The sequence below is a fragment of the Acanthaster planci genome, linkage group LG14 (assembly GCF_054643075.1).
Source record: "Acanthaster planci isolate LZ-2023a linkage group LG14, COTS_SCS, whole genome shotgun sequence".
NCBI classification, from domain to species: domain Eukaryota; kingdom Metazoa; phylum Echinodermata; class Asteroidea; order Valvatida; family Acanthasteridae; genus Acanthaster; species Acanthaster planci.
In genome coordinates this window covers 1010696-1025195 of record NC_141790.1, presented here as the reverse complement: position 1 = coordinate 1025195, position 14500 = coordinate 1010696, and the positions used below count along the sequence as shown (strand labels likewise).

The 14500-nt window shown below is 41.8% G+C and overlaps 1 protein-coding gene across 4 annotated transcripts; it reads left to right on the top strand.

Moving 5' to 3' along the window:
• Nucleotides 1-672: 672 nt before the first annotated feature.
• On the top strand, nucleotides 673-14035 carry LOC110990538 (NLR family CARD domain-containing protein 4-like). Of its 4 annotated transcripts, none has more exons than XM_022255583.2 (9): nucleotides 673-920; nucleotides 2024-2113; nucleotides 2621-2776; nucleotides 3395-3508; nucleotides 3821-4075; nucleotides 4234-4344; nucleotides 4683-4790; nucleotides 6136-6405; nucleotides 8223-14035. In XM_022255583.2, the coding sequence occupies exons 2-9, from the start codon at nucleotides 2029-2031 to the stop codon at nucleotides 11495-11497; spliced, it is 4374 nt and encodes a 1457-aa protein (XP_022111275.2). In that variant the 5' UTR covers nucleotides 673-920; nucleotides 2024-2028; the 3' UTR covers nucleotides 11498-14035. The 4 variants fall into 4 exon arrangements, with proteins under 4 accessions (XP_022111275.2, XP_022111276.2, XP_087001883.1 ...); XM_022255584.2 differs by having other exon boundaries at nucleotides 1933-2113; XM_087145757.1 differs by having other exon boundaries at nucleotides 1928-2113.
• The last annotated feature ends 465 nt before the right edge of the window (nucleotides 14036-14500 follow it).

Sequence of the window (14500 nt, the reverse complement as noted above, 5' to 3'; positions counted from 1 at the left end):
TTTTATAACATCACCAGATTAAACAGTAAATCTACTTTATAATAATGTTAAGCCTGACAGTGTAGAAAAACTTAAATGAACGAGTCAACTTAAACAACACCGACATTGTTCGCCAGATAGATCGCTAAATAAGGTAGCAGATAGTGATGACATGTGTTAATAAGTGCCGTGAAATTCAGGAAGCTATCACAGGTCGAGGATCTTAAGAAGTAAACGGGTCAATCGATGTAATTTTCATCCAAACACGCCATGTCAGTGATGAAAAGAAGATCAGTGACATGGTTTGATACCATGTTTTTGCTCTGAAGGGCGTTTTTCCACTTCTGTTCCAAACCAAACACTTTTTCACTGGAGGCCTCAACTATAATAGCAACTAGGCCTAGTCACGATTCTTCCGGTTCCAGAGAGTGGGGAACAACGAAAGTACGGGAAACACGATTCAAAATGGCCTCCTGTTAACGTGTTACGACGCCTAGCTGCTTCTACTATTCATTTCAACCTGTGTTATGCCTTGTTGATCTTTGACCGTGGCGTTCTGGTTTGTAAACATGTATGCTACACTGTTGAAATAAATAGGCGTAGTCTGGGTTACATGGCACGGCATTGTGTTCATTAATTTGACCCTTGAACTCCACTTTGTACATTTCAATGTAAAGTGTCGTAAGCAGGTGTGTGCTGCACAAGAACTGTACATTTCAGAGTAACATGTTGTAAACAAATGTGTGCTCCACATTGGTACGAACTCAGAATCTTTAGCAGTATAGGCCTATAGCTACCTCTTAATCCCAGGAAATGTTTTATTTCTACATCATTAACATTGCTTAGAGAAATTCAGGACGTACTGTTGACTTCTTTAATGTCAAGACGGGCATGTTGAACAGTGTGTTGCTGGCCTTGAAGACTTCACCGATTGAAAACAGGTAATTGTAAACATTTTTCGTGTACATGTATACCCACAACGCTGCACCAGGACAGTTTTTAAAGCAGGAAACCTATTTGTTTTTCGAATTTGTAAGTTTGGAGAAAGGGAAGAAACTTCTTTAGGTTTAAAAATTTAGGTTTGGAGGACATTTTCTAAGGGAAGAAGAGTCTACAATTTCATCAAGAGACCCTTTCGAAGGTTAGCTTCTTGATTGAAAGGAAGATAAAGGCAGCCTCTGAGACAGGAAGAATACAATATTCTTAAGTTCCAAAGTTCCAAGGATCACGAAATTTACGACGCCTCTTCCAAGTTTGGAAAAGAATATTTAATTATTCATAAATAATAATTATCTTGAATATTCTTTTTGCTTAATATTCATCATCATAAATGTTATATTTATGGTAAATTCCTAGTGACGTCATCCGGACCTCAGCTTAGTTGAACAGTAATTTCAAATGGAACATAGAGACTCTGTCTGGCAACAAATAAATGTTGCCCCTTTTAAACCTGTCTGCTAATCAAAATTTTACTGAAAACTAGTGGCTTCTTTATGCAACTCTTTCCACACTCGCCCTTGAAATTTGTTGAAAGTTACAAGGCGATTAAGGGATACTTCTGTGAATCCAATACAGAAGTCAACACTCGCAATCTTGATACGGTCTCTTTTAATCATGTGCTAGAACCCAAAGTCTCAAAAACTTCCCTGTTCATGATTTCCCACGCGTATGGAGTCAGCTGCCAACCTACATCAAGGACTCTTATTGTTTTAACCGCTCTCACTTTTTAGATTTGTAGCTACTGACTTGTTGGTGTCTAGATGGTTCTTGACTATTGTGCGACTACTTTTAGTCTAGTACATCCTATTTTATCTCCGATTCGCGTCGGGATGTAGTCAAGCTGACCTACTGGTACACCTCGGGACCAGTAATTTTCACTACTTCCCCGCAAACCATGCTGTATTTGTGTGCCACTACCACTACTAAGTACGCAACCAAATTTTGGCAGTATAGATGGTTTATGGAACTCTTGCCGCGAGGGAATAGTGCGAGCACCATATATCGTCAGCCAGCAGAACTTTGCCCTGTCGTTTTTTATGATCAGACACAATGGCCGAGTGGGATGGAGGAGACAGCAGAAAACATGCGGAGAGGAAGGAGCAGACACCCCTCACTGACGACTCGGAAGACTCAGGTGCTTATGAAAATTGATCTATTGCCAGAAAGGACGTATTTCAGAATTTGAAAAAAAAAGGCAAGGCTAGGGATTATTGTAGCCATATACCGTGAAGTCAGAAAATGATTAAGTCTATTCTCTTTCTTTCCTTGGTCAAACTCCCCGGGAGCACACTCAATATGCACACCTCTAATACGTCGGGGACTGGTTCGTTAAAACATCTCTGGTTACAGACAAAAGGAATCGTTGGTAATCTCTTTGGTGTTTTGCTTTCATAATCAAACTGTTGTACAATCAGATGAAAAGTAGTCACATGGAACGGTGTAGAATAAGCTCTCTGTAAACATTAAAAGTTATGAAAGCTTAACATCAGAAAATGTCCTATGGATGGTATGAGGACCCAGCTGAACCAAGTAGAAAATAACAACTCAACGATCCCGGATAATAAGAACTTTTTGCTCAGTTTGAAAATCTTCTGATCGTGGTTTTGTGACATTTATCTATTTAACTCATGAATTTTCGCAGACGAAATAACTCCTGAAAAACTGCACAAGGCACTAGTGAAACTTCAGAGTGGAGAGCTCGAGATTCCAAGCGATGTGAACAAAACCATCTTAGAGAATATGATGTTCACAGGTTTGAAGTCTTTTGGGAGAGAGGATCTAGTCCGAGAATTGCAAGGTAAAATATTCACGTCTGTTTAATCTAAAACCTTGCCAGGTTAATTTTATACAGAACAAAACTGCACAGTTTCCGTGTTTACCAATATCAACTGAAATTTCTTCTTAGCCATTACAAATAACAGACATTGTAAAGTATGGCCCGCCTTCCAATCGTAGCAGGATCTTTTTTCCATTTCTAAAAGGTGTTGACATTTTCACAAAGAGTGATTTCAAAATGGTACACATATATCACAGTAACAAGCGTTGGTGTTCATGAATGCACACGTTAGATATACCAGGGTACATGTATACCGCATTTGAGTCTGGAATGACATGCAAATCATTTTGGGCAATTTAGCATAAAAGTTAATTAAACGGGGTCACTGGAATAACGATCTGAAACCGTACACAGTTTTAGGGTTGAAATTTGTATCACTAAAAATATGAAAAGTATTTTCGGTAAATGATCGAAATTTGAGCTTCCGTTTTGGGCTTTGTCAAGCAGAGTGATCTTCAGGTTGATTACGTGGGTGAAGAGAAAACGCTGAGAAAGTAAGATCAACTCTACGTGTAAGCAATTGCTACATGGAATTAAAATGTTATATTTACTCTCACCTCTTTACTGGCTGGTTTTCAGGTCCTACTCGGACGCAGGACCAGTTTAGTTTTGGTCTCTTTTCCACTAAAAAAGAGTCACAGAAGCAACCAAGCAGGTCACCTCAGCAAACCCCTGATTCCACAACAACACCCGGTAAACGGTTTTATCTGTTAAACTTTCACATTCGATAGTGGACGAAGTACTCCTTCTGATGCAATGGCATTTAGTAGTTAGAAGTGGGGGATAAACCCTCACCCACATCCCCAGGGATCTAAGCCCATGCGTTAATGAACAAGGCTGTGTATGTCGCAGAACCAGTCAACGTTCTATTTTAATATTGTTTTCCTTCCATTTTAAATACTTTTTACCGATATAACCTGAGACGAAGGAAATATATCATGCAGTCGGCAAAGGGTGAAGCTCTACCGTAGGTCACTACTCTATTTTTTTCTTTGATCACTACAGAACAGATATCCGACAGGATGCTGGAAACGATAGCAGATGAACTGAGTGACATATCGCTGCAGGAGTTGGTTGAAAGCCTCGGCTTGTCCTTCTCGGAAATCTCTGCCCTCGTATCTCAGTTCTACGTTGACGATGCGATAGCTAACGGTGTTGTTCTTTACTACTGGAAAAGAAAATATCCCCACAATCAAGTGGATAGTCTCTGCGCTGCACTGGAAAAGCTTGGCAGAAGTGATCTTGCTGTTCAGTTGCGAGGTAGCTGTATTTGGGCCTTACGATAAACTTGGGAAATAAATACTTGGGAATGAACATACAATTAAAAGGTGAATGAGGATTTTCTTTAAGTAAATCCCGTGAATGATAATTGATGTGCGCTTATAACTTTTGTTTTGTCGTTGTTTGATTCTCTACAGAACCTCCACAAAGAGAACAGAGCAGTCTGGCATCTCCCGGTGAAAAATCGAGGAATCAAGCGTGCCCCTCACAGGAACAAACCGCTGAAGATGCTACAGCAGAACCACAAGGTAAATTATCGTAAACATGTACACACTGTTCAATACATAATATTATTTGCTTTATATCTAGGCTTGCAAAAAGGTTAGTCTCTTATATAGGAATGGAGTAGGAAGAGGGGATAGTTCCACAGCTCCCTTAGATTATCAAGAGATGGAGGGATTTTTTTCGAATTTTGTTTAATTAAAATCAAGTCAATTTATAACCCCACTTGGTCGTTTTAAACTTCAACTGTGCTAACTTTTTCCTTTTTTTTTACCAATTTCTACCGTATGGAATACTCAGCAATCCCTCTTGTATCTTGATTTTCTGGTCTTCATTGATGGTTGTTGAAATCGAACTTGTACAGAATTGACCGGAGGTCCCGAAGACACATCAGACCAGTCTGGTCAGCTGTCTGATTTACGGCCGCACACGTCAGAACTAAGCACGGCAGGTGCTGCAGCAAAAATACGAGGTATGCTAAAAGATAAACCTTTTAAAAGTAGCATCCAACACGTGAACAAAATTCGCTGTACTTGTACTCGGTAGCCGTGACATATTTGTATTTTTCATTTTTCTTACAGCAGAGAGGTGCTGCATTTTGCAGCAATTAACCTCAATTTTCCAATTTATGAAATGCACCTACCCAACTGAGCTGCGAGGCGTTCATTAAAGCAAAATGTCACTATAATAATAATCATGGCAGTAATACATGCATTATGTAATACATATGTCACGCCAATAAACTGGGAAGCCCTGCCAGTACAAAATGCGTTTTAACGGCCTGTAGTGCTTATCTGACCTAACGTATGGTCAACCCTTTAAGGATTGTTGGGACAGGAAAGCGGAATAAGATTTTAGACGGTGACAGTGAAGTTTCAAAGCGGTGTCTTCTAGCCAACCGCGGGCCGTGTGTTGTTGCAGCCGTACTTTGATCACATCCATCTGCAGTATCGACCAATGATGATAGATCGTCTTATCCTTGTAGTAAATGTGCTGGATTGCCGCGGAGTGATTGACGCCCGACCTATATTCTATGTTTTCTTTCCTTTTAGATTAGGAGGGCCCATAACAAAGCCGGGCCATAAAATGCTGCATCGTAACCCAACTTTCTGAGGACTAAAGTTTTGACCGAACGACACTGAACCGATTAGTGAAGGGGGAAAATCCATTCAATTATTCGTGCTCCATTGTTAGAACTAACAAAGGTTCCAGATTGTACTCCCAAAACGGGCTTTAAAGTTAATTAACGGCTTGCAGTAACCTTTATCCTTATTCACCAGCTGCATTGGTGATGCGTTGGATTAACCTGAAAACCCAACATTGATCAAACTACTTTCTTGGCGGGAATAACAGCAATACGTTACTTTATTGCAAAGATTTTTACACGCTTACACGTTCATGATTTTAGGGAGAACAGACACATGTTCTACAGTGAAGTGACTATATTTTCCAGAATTTTCTAGTCTTTCGTTCTATTTGCGTTTTGTATTGATTCGTCTCCCCTTATCGAAAGACTATTCGACGAAGGCTCCTACAAAAGAAAAACAACCAAACACACGAATGCCAAGGCGTGTAAAAGAATTGATCAGTGACGTTCTGTCAAAGCTCCAAGTGCAGACATTAAGGTTACGAATGCAGCATTTGTGTGGCCCATCTTTGTGTTGGGTCTTTATATCCGAATCAAGGACAATTTGTGGGTTACGTTTGGTGTTTACATGGGTGGGGTGATATGGAGAACAACGTACATTTCCACTTGGTGTGATGGTGGGTGTGTCTGCGCCTGACATGTCATTGTATCTTGCGCCTTTTTTAACCAGAGGAACCTACTGATGACATACTCTACGGAATATCTCTGCAATGTGACCCACGGAAATTACCTGAGCTGGCTACGAAACTAGGCTTTGGCCCTGAAACAGTACCAGTACTTCATGCAAGCTTTCCCAATAACGTGGTAGATCAAATCTTCCATCTTCTCGTTAACTGGAGACAAAAACAGCCCACAGACGTGTACAAGCTCGAGGCCCTCCACCAGATTCTAGCATCAGAGGAGATCTTCATGCCGGGGGATCCACTCCTAATGCTACAAGGTACGGTGCCATGATAACAGTCTAGTGATGCCACGCGGGAAGTGCATGCATTTCGATTATTAAATGTAGTGTATATAGGATTTGCGTATACTGCCATTTGTCAAAATTTGCCAATTTGGGGGTTTACGTTTCACTTTGTGTATCATTCCACAGACCTGTTTCATTTTTAAAATTCACTGCTTTGAGAAAAATCGAGAAAAACACTGTCTCTTTTTAAAACCCAAAGCTCAACTCGTGTAATTTGTGTCATAAAAATCCATGGGCCACAGGACGTTCCTGAGTGTCTAGACGATGCACTAGCGAGTACGACCTGCAGACCAAAATGGCCCTCAAAAATGCATTCTTTTTCAGTGGCTTCGTGGGGTAATTGTTGTTGACACATTTACCTTTAGGTTTTTCTTCTTCAACAATGCAACGCTAAGAATTTGTTAAAAAACACGGTGTCGTCGTGCAGAGAATTCACTGCAGTGACCCGAACCGACTACCCAGCGCTACTTATAAGTGAGGCATGTGCAGCAAAATAGCCATGCAATAACCCTGATGATACTTTTTATTATCGTAAGATGCGATACAGTAGGCTAACTTAGAAGTGAGGCTAGTCAGTGTCTCAAAGGTTTGCATGCAGAAGACTCGAACAAGCCTCACTTATAAGTTTGCCTACTGTATTGCATCATACGATAATATACTAGCATCACAGTTGTTGCAGTCTAATTTGCTGCGCAGGTCTCGCTTACAAGTAGCGGTGGGTAGTCGGATCGGGTGCCCATTCACTCTTCCGACGTAGGCCTACGTCGTTCAAAAACCGTCCACACACCGACAGTACCCATCATTATAAACACTTAAAACGAGGTAACTATCCCTGCATTTTTTGGCGTGAGAGTTACTGTGCCTGAAAAAAGTAAAGCTTATGTCTCGAGATTGAAAATTTTGTTCGAAAATAACACGCTTCGCTATGAAGCTCCAAAGGAGCAGCAATGATTGATTAGTGCCATAACATTATCTAATAAGGGTTGATGCCGCGATAATATATTCACGGGAGGTAAACTTCTGTGTTTCATAAAGAAACTTAAATTTCAAACCAGTCCGAATTACCTTTTGAGGCCGCTAAGCATGGTTATATATCAATGTTTTATCAGTTACTAATAGGTTTAAGCGTACTGAAGGCGCGTTGGCAGTGCATTACCCATTAAAACAGACTCTTTCAAGCCGTCCGTCACGGTACGGTCACGGTTACGGTATTTTAACGAACTGTATTTTTCGAACGATCTTTAGAAAAAAATTAAATTTTGCTTTTTTTTTAAAAAAATGACAGCACTCCTGGCGGTAAGAATTCACAAATTGTCTGACACTATGATGTACTTACTTCACACTTACATATTTCGAGAAAATTCGAAAGTCCCCGTTTTGAGATCTTGCAAATCCTGTACACAACCTTTAGAGGACGGTGTATGACTTTCCCCTTTAATCTACTTGCAAGGGAAAGAGCACGAGGGCACTGCATTTCGTGTGAGTCTGGCACTCGAACTAAAAAGAAATTTATACTTTTTTGTAATTTTTGATGACCGACTCAGTTATGTTTACATAGGTTCATCGAGATTTACTGCTAAAACAAGCAACCTAGAATGAGTGTGGGCTCATTATTGGTTAGGGCTGCACCACAGAACATTCAGCATGCCCACAATCCTGGTACCTTTGCAATATAATGGTACTCGTATTATTCTAGAATACAACTTTGAAGTAAATGGATGGACGCGTGACTGATTGCTTAGCTAAACACTGATTGATTAATGGACAGGTATTCTTCTCTTTGTTTACAGCACAAAAACCATCCGGTGGACCAAGATCGCACAGCCGTACCGATGAAACCGCTGATAGCTGCGAAAATGCACTAAGGACTTGCTACATCGGATCTTGTAGCTATGTCGGCGCGCTTCCGTGCGCCCTCGACGACAAGCAACACATGAATACATTCACAGAAGTACAGTTAGTTGGGGCTGCCAAGGGTACAGTTAGACTAAAGGAGACCAGTCTGGCGCCTGGAAGTTTCAGTGGTACTAGACTGAAATCATACGAGGACATTTTTCTCTTTAAAACAAAAGAGGGTAAACCTGTTTTGGTAGCGGTTGTAAACGGCTTGCACGGAACGGGGAAAACGACACTCTTTGACAAAATGGCGTATGACTGGGCCTGCGGTGTCAGTGAGACACTAAGGAAGTATAAACTTCTTTTCAAGTTAAAAATGTCAGTTCTTGAGGAGAGTTCAGATCTTATTGAGGCTGTTTTTGACCAACTCTTAGAAGAAGAAGCAAACATAGAGAAAGTGGCCTTGAGAGAGTATGTTAAGAATGATGATAAAAAAGTGCTCGTTCTTCTGGATGGCTTTGATGAGTTGGTGGCTACCAAGCTGGATGAATCCTCATTCGGCTCCGTCCTAAAAATCCTGAGTCGAAAGGTATTTAGAGGCTGCACTGTACTTGTTTCAACACGCCCCTCCCATTTTGACAGGCTGGTAACAAAGGAATTGGTTCATGAACCTTTCACACATGTTAGGATCTTGGGGTTCAGTGACGCCAATGCTGTTGAGTACGTGCACAAGTTTTTCAAGGTTAATAAGGAAGATGCCGCGAAGCTCGCCAGAAGGAAGAAGGACGAGCTTGCCCATGTGTCTGTGGAATCAGCTCAGGCTGAGGGGATTTTGGAAAGGATTCGCTCTTCTGCCGTCTTGTCCCGATTAGCAAAGACTCCAATGCTGCTACTGTTCGTTTGCTTATTGTGGAGAGAGAACGAGACACTCCCAGAGACACTGACAGACATGTACAAAGACACAGTCGATTACATCTTCAAATCAAAAGGCATACCAGAAGAAGAAATAGCAAACGTTGTCCCCGATATTGGTGAGGTTGGCTTAAAGCATGGTCTTCTCTCCGAAGATCAAGGGAGCTTTTTGAGGGATGGTCACTTTAAACAAGGTGTGCTTGATATAGCGCTACGAGCAGGCATTTTGACCAAACAGAGAGTTCTCAAGAAAGGGCTGCGAACTCAAAACATAGTACAGTTCATTCACTTGACATATCGGGATTTCGCCGCTGCTGAGTACTTGAAGAATCTATGGGGAGTTGATGTAGATGAATTTCAGAAAGCCCTCAACCAAATCATGTCGAAACATGTAGCAGGGTTGGAGTATCTTCTTCGGTTTTGTTGTGGTGTCAACCCAGCATGTACGCCTGAGATACTGAAGCAATTTCAGGAGAGGTTTCGGGATGACTTATCATTTGACTCGATGCGCTGTCAGCTGGCACTACACTGTTACTTTGAGGGTCAGTCAAAGTTTCTACCTCCAAAGGAATTCATAGATGCAGTCGTAACTGAGGACATTGTCCTTGACAGTCGTGAAAATGATAGTGATCGTCTGATCTCAATGGCCTATTTTCTGAAGCGTGTTTCACAACATGAAACGGGGAGGGGCACCCGACACCTTGCCAAGATACAGACACTAGACTTCGAAAGCTTGGATTTGACAGTTTGTGTCGAGGATTTAGCTGTTGCCATGAAGGAAATGGCGAATTTGCATACTGTACGGTTCGAAAGGTGTGCACTTTCGGAAAAAGCTATGGGACATATTTCAGATTCCCTTGTGAGTGTACCATACTTGGAGGAAATGAATATTTCCTTCAACGGATGCCTTGGTGGTACTGTGGCGTCATGGTGTATGGAGTTCAAACAGTTTCATAAACTTCGGAAGTTAAACATGGGTCACTGCTCATTGCATGGAGAAGACATCAAAGCTATGGCTGAGTCGGTGAAGGATTTGCCAGAACTGGACGAACTGAAGCTTAATGGAAATGACTTGGGTGGTACTGGAGAACAGTGGTGCCATGTGATACAGTTGCCAAACCTTAAGACGCTGGACTTGACTCGCTGCTCATTGAAGGGACAGGACGTCAAATGTGTGATGGAGACATTAACGAGTCTGCCAGTTTTGGCCGAACTGAACCTTTCTGGCAATAAAGAGATGGCTGGTACAGCAGCCTCGTGGTGCAACCATTTAAGGCTTTTGTCTCACATAGAGAAGCTGGATTTGAGTGACTGCTCATTGAAAGGAGACGATGCTGTACATGTTCTTAAGGCAGTGGGTGATCTTAGCTTGGTTGAACTAAACCTCTCTGGTAGTGACCTAGCTCATACAGCAGACCAGTGGTACAAGCGATTACGGCAGTTAAAGAAACTGCAGAAACTGGGCTTGAGTAATTGCTCATTGAAAGGGCGTGATATTGTGTATATCAACGGGGCTCTCAAGGATCTCACCAACTCCCTCGAACTGAACATTTCCTCCAACAGCTACCTGCCGGGAACTGGAACTAGGACATCGTTGGGCTTAAGAGTGGAAGACACGCAGGACCTTACCAAAATGCAGAGGGGAATCGACCTTTTGTTTAACATGAGAGACGTGTGCCCGTGGTGGTGTCTGTCCTTACAATATTTGCGAAGTTTAAGGAGCCTTGATATGAGTGGGGCCTGGGTGTCAATCCACGACATGAAAAATATCGTAGCCTCGCTGTGCGATCTGCCCAACTTTGCTGAATGGAATCTTTCCAATAACATTTTACTGGGAGGTAATGCAGATGTATGGGGCCCAGACCTGAAGCAGCTGCCACACATCCGCAAGTTGCATTTCAGAGATTGCCACTTGAAAGGAGAGGATATCCCACACATTGTCGAGTCGCTAAGTTGCATACCCAACTTGATTGAATTGAATCTCGCCGGCAATAACCTGAGTAACGCATCGGTATGGAGCCAGTATTTGAAGAGGCTGATAAATCTCAAGAAGCTTAGTTTGAAATATTGCTCACTGGAGGGAGATGATGTGACTCAAGTTGCCGAGTCTCTCAGAGATGTGCCAAATCTTGTTGCATTGGATCTTTCTTCCAATTTTCTGAATGGCACAGCAGCTTCATGGGTCACACAGTTGAAAGAGTTGAGACATCTCAAAAAGTTGAAATTAGCATTCAGTCTACTGTCATATAAGGACAAGAGGTGCATCAAGGACTCACTCAAAGCGCTGGCAGAGAAAAATGGACTCGTTGTCAAGTAATTTTCACGTTAAGTGCATATGCTATTCAGTGTTTCATTTAGTGTACTGCATTGGTCGTCTACCACCACTTCATTCTCCAGCTTGCTGCTTTGATCACATTCGACCAAAGTGCATGCAAATGAATTCTGTCACTTCGATCCTGAACCCAACCAAATCTTTATAAACCGTTGAGCATGGTAGCACCTAGCTGAAACGCTGTCGCTTACTTTACAGAATTGTAGCGGAAGGTTTTTTTATGCCATGCAAACAAAACTGCAAAACGGAAAAAAATGAGAGCTCGACACTTTCTTGAAATGTGTTAACAAAGAGTTTATGGGGGAGCCGCAGTTTTGCCTGGACAAAGCTGCTGTTTCAGGATATTTGCTCTCTACTTATGTTTTCCCTGGGGGTGTAACCTCCAAACGTTCACCCCTTTCTGCGCCCAAGTTTAACTCTCTGTGTTACGATGGCTGCGATTATTTGCCGTGCCATCAAGATACATTCTCAGTAATTCTTTGGGTGGCATGATCCAATCATACGCGTGAATCCATCAAGATGCCGCAACATAGGAAGGGGTCTGAACTCTTTTCAGTTGTATGGCTGTCAACAAGAATAGGACCACACCTGTCTTCGGGGAGGGTAGTCAGTAGAGTCAGACTGACAAATCACGCTGCAGTGAGGAGGGTTGGATCTAGAGTATCTTGATGGAAACAAGTAAATTTCAAAATTTCTGTCCTCTTTTCGTTGAGCCTTTTCTTCTCCGTTTTGCCTTCCTTGAAGAAATAGTTTCCTTCATTGTTTCCTAAGGGACGCAAAGATCAATTTTCCTCTTGACAACCGCAACCAGTCGGATGATACCTAGCTTACCCCTTGGTTGCTTTCAGGAAGTGGACGTGAACGGGTGGCTTTGCCAACTGTTGAAAGGGCTCGTAGTCTACATAAAAATCATTTTGTCAGTACATATGGTGATATAATTAATGTTAAGGTCCATAGTTTGAGGACCAAACAATTGCAGAGCTCAACCTTTCCTCACACGACGACTTATACCTTGAGAGGCCTGATTCATGATACGGTCCGCTGTCCTAGGGGCTCACAGTTTACAGAGGCCTACTTCCTCAGCACAGATTGATGATGTAGACCAATTAAGGTTGAGTTCTTGGTTTGAGGGACTGAACATTTACAGAGGCGGCTGAAACGCACCCAAGGCTTTCGCGTCACTTACAGTCGACTGAAATGGTCTCCCCGGTCGGTTTCATGTAGTCATGGCGAATTCTATTAAAGTAGGCTTACAACTTCCCACAGTTCTTTCCTTGTTGTCTCTGTTTCATACAAAGTGGCAAAAGCTCAATGGTCTTAGGTTCACCAGCTTCGAGAGCGTAAGAGGGCGTTTGGCTCTTTCGCTCACCTCAGCTTTTGCTCCTGATGTCTGCGCTAGTAAGCGGGAGGTTATGTGTCCGAGTCCAACCCGAACACAACTTGTGATTTTTTTTCACAGCTCTCTGACAGGGGGCTGAGTGAACAGTATTTAAGAATGTACTTCGGGTTAGAGCTGAAGCTGTAATTAAAATATTGCTCTTGATGTTTCATCGGAAGATTGCAAGTTGAACAACACCGGCCTGAACACGGCTGCATAGGTTTATAGGCTAATAAACACGTCCCAAGTGCTTACATAAGTATTGATCACTAAAATGTCAATGCTTATGGTTAAGGTTCGAACACATTCAGCACGCGTGGGTTTAACTTAAGCTTCATCAGCCGAACTGTGCATCTCGTATCAGCAGAAAAACATACCATGTGAATATTACTCGGAGTATTATAATAACACAGATACTCTAATGTGACACTGGTTCTTTTCATTAGCCCCATTCGATGTATTTTCAAATGTTTCATGCATGTACATGGTAAATTTATGAAAACAAGTAGGGTTACTTGATTCTTTGTTTCTAACATTCGTACCGTGTCTTTAGAGATGAGGATTCTTTCATTGTGGTGTTAACTGTGCGATTTTATTCCTGAACTCCGAGCAGTGTAAAGAAGCTCAGACTGAAGTCGTCTCTTATTAATTATGTGGTATATTTTGGTCATCAACCTGCTGGACACACAAAAAAGGGCTCCCAAAATTTTTTTAAGTGGCTCAAGACATGTGGCTTTATTTCCATTTCCCTGCATCTATTATCAGAATCTGATCAGAATGTCACATTTTTGACCGTTTAGTTGCAATATAATGTGGAAAATTCATTGTCAATTTACTACAGTTCATCTAGTCAAGATTCCTACTGGAACGTGCATCATGTTACATTTTTACTTTTTACTTCAGTTTTAAAAACGCATACCTTTGCTTTAAAAAAATATGATTATGATAATAATTATTAAGCTATAACAGGACCACTAAGAAAGCAGAAAATTCACGTTAGAGATTAGATCCTGTTCAGTTTTTATAACTTTCAAAAAGGTTTAGGATATGTATCAAAACCATCTGACTTCACAAGTATCAAGATAGCAAAATGGAAAAATCATTTCTAACGTATCTACCAAGAAATTGAAAGTTCTATAGCTGCAGTTATTTTACGTTGTCACTGTATGGTATCAAAAGTTCGTCTAGCATTTAATTCAAAAACAAAAAAACACACACAAACATAGTTCTGCAGTTTGCTTTGTATATAGCGCAAGATTAAAGAGGGTTAAATCTTAGGGAAAACTTCTATACTGCAGACATTTTAAACGTTTGATAACCCTAACCCCAACCCTAACCCCGACCCTAACCCCAACCCCAACCCTAACCCCAACCTTAACCCTAACCCCAACTTCAACCCCAACCCTAACCCCAACCCCAACCTTAACCCTAACCCCAACCCCAACCCTAACTCCAACCCTAACCCCAACCCCAACCCTAACCCCAACCCCAACCCTAACCCCAACCCCAACCCTAACCCTAACCCTAACCCCAACCCCAACCCCAACCTTAACCCCAACCCCAACAACCCTAACCCTAACAACCCTTACCCTAACCCTAACCCTAACCCC

Bases quoted from the DNA above. Each gene is read 5' to 3' on its own strand.
- LOC110990538 (XM_022255583.2), top strand. From the start codon at position 2,029: ATGGCCGAGTGGGATGGAGGAGACAGCAGAAAACATGCGGAGAGGAAG. The intron at 2,114-2,620 runs GTGCTTATGAAA...GAATTTTCGCAG, and splicing joins TGACGACTCGGAAGACTCAG to ACGAAATAACTCCTGAAAAA. The intron at 2,777-3,394 runs GTAAAATATTCA...GCTGGTTTTCAG, and splicing joins TCTAGTCCGAGAATTGCAAG to GTCCTACTCGGACGCAGGAC.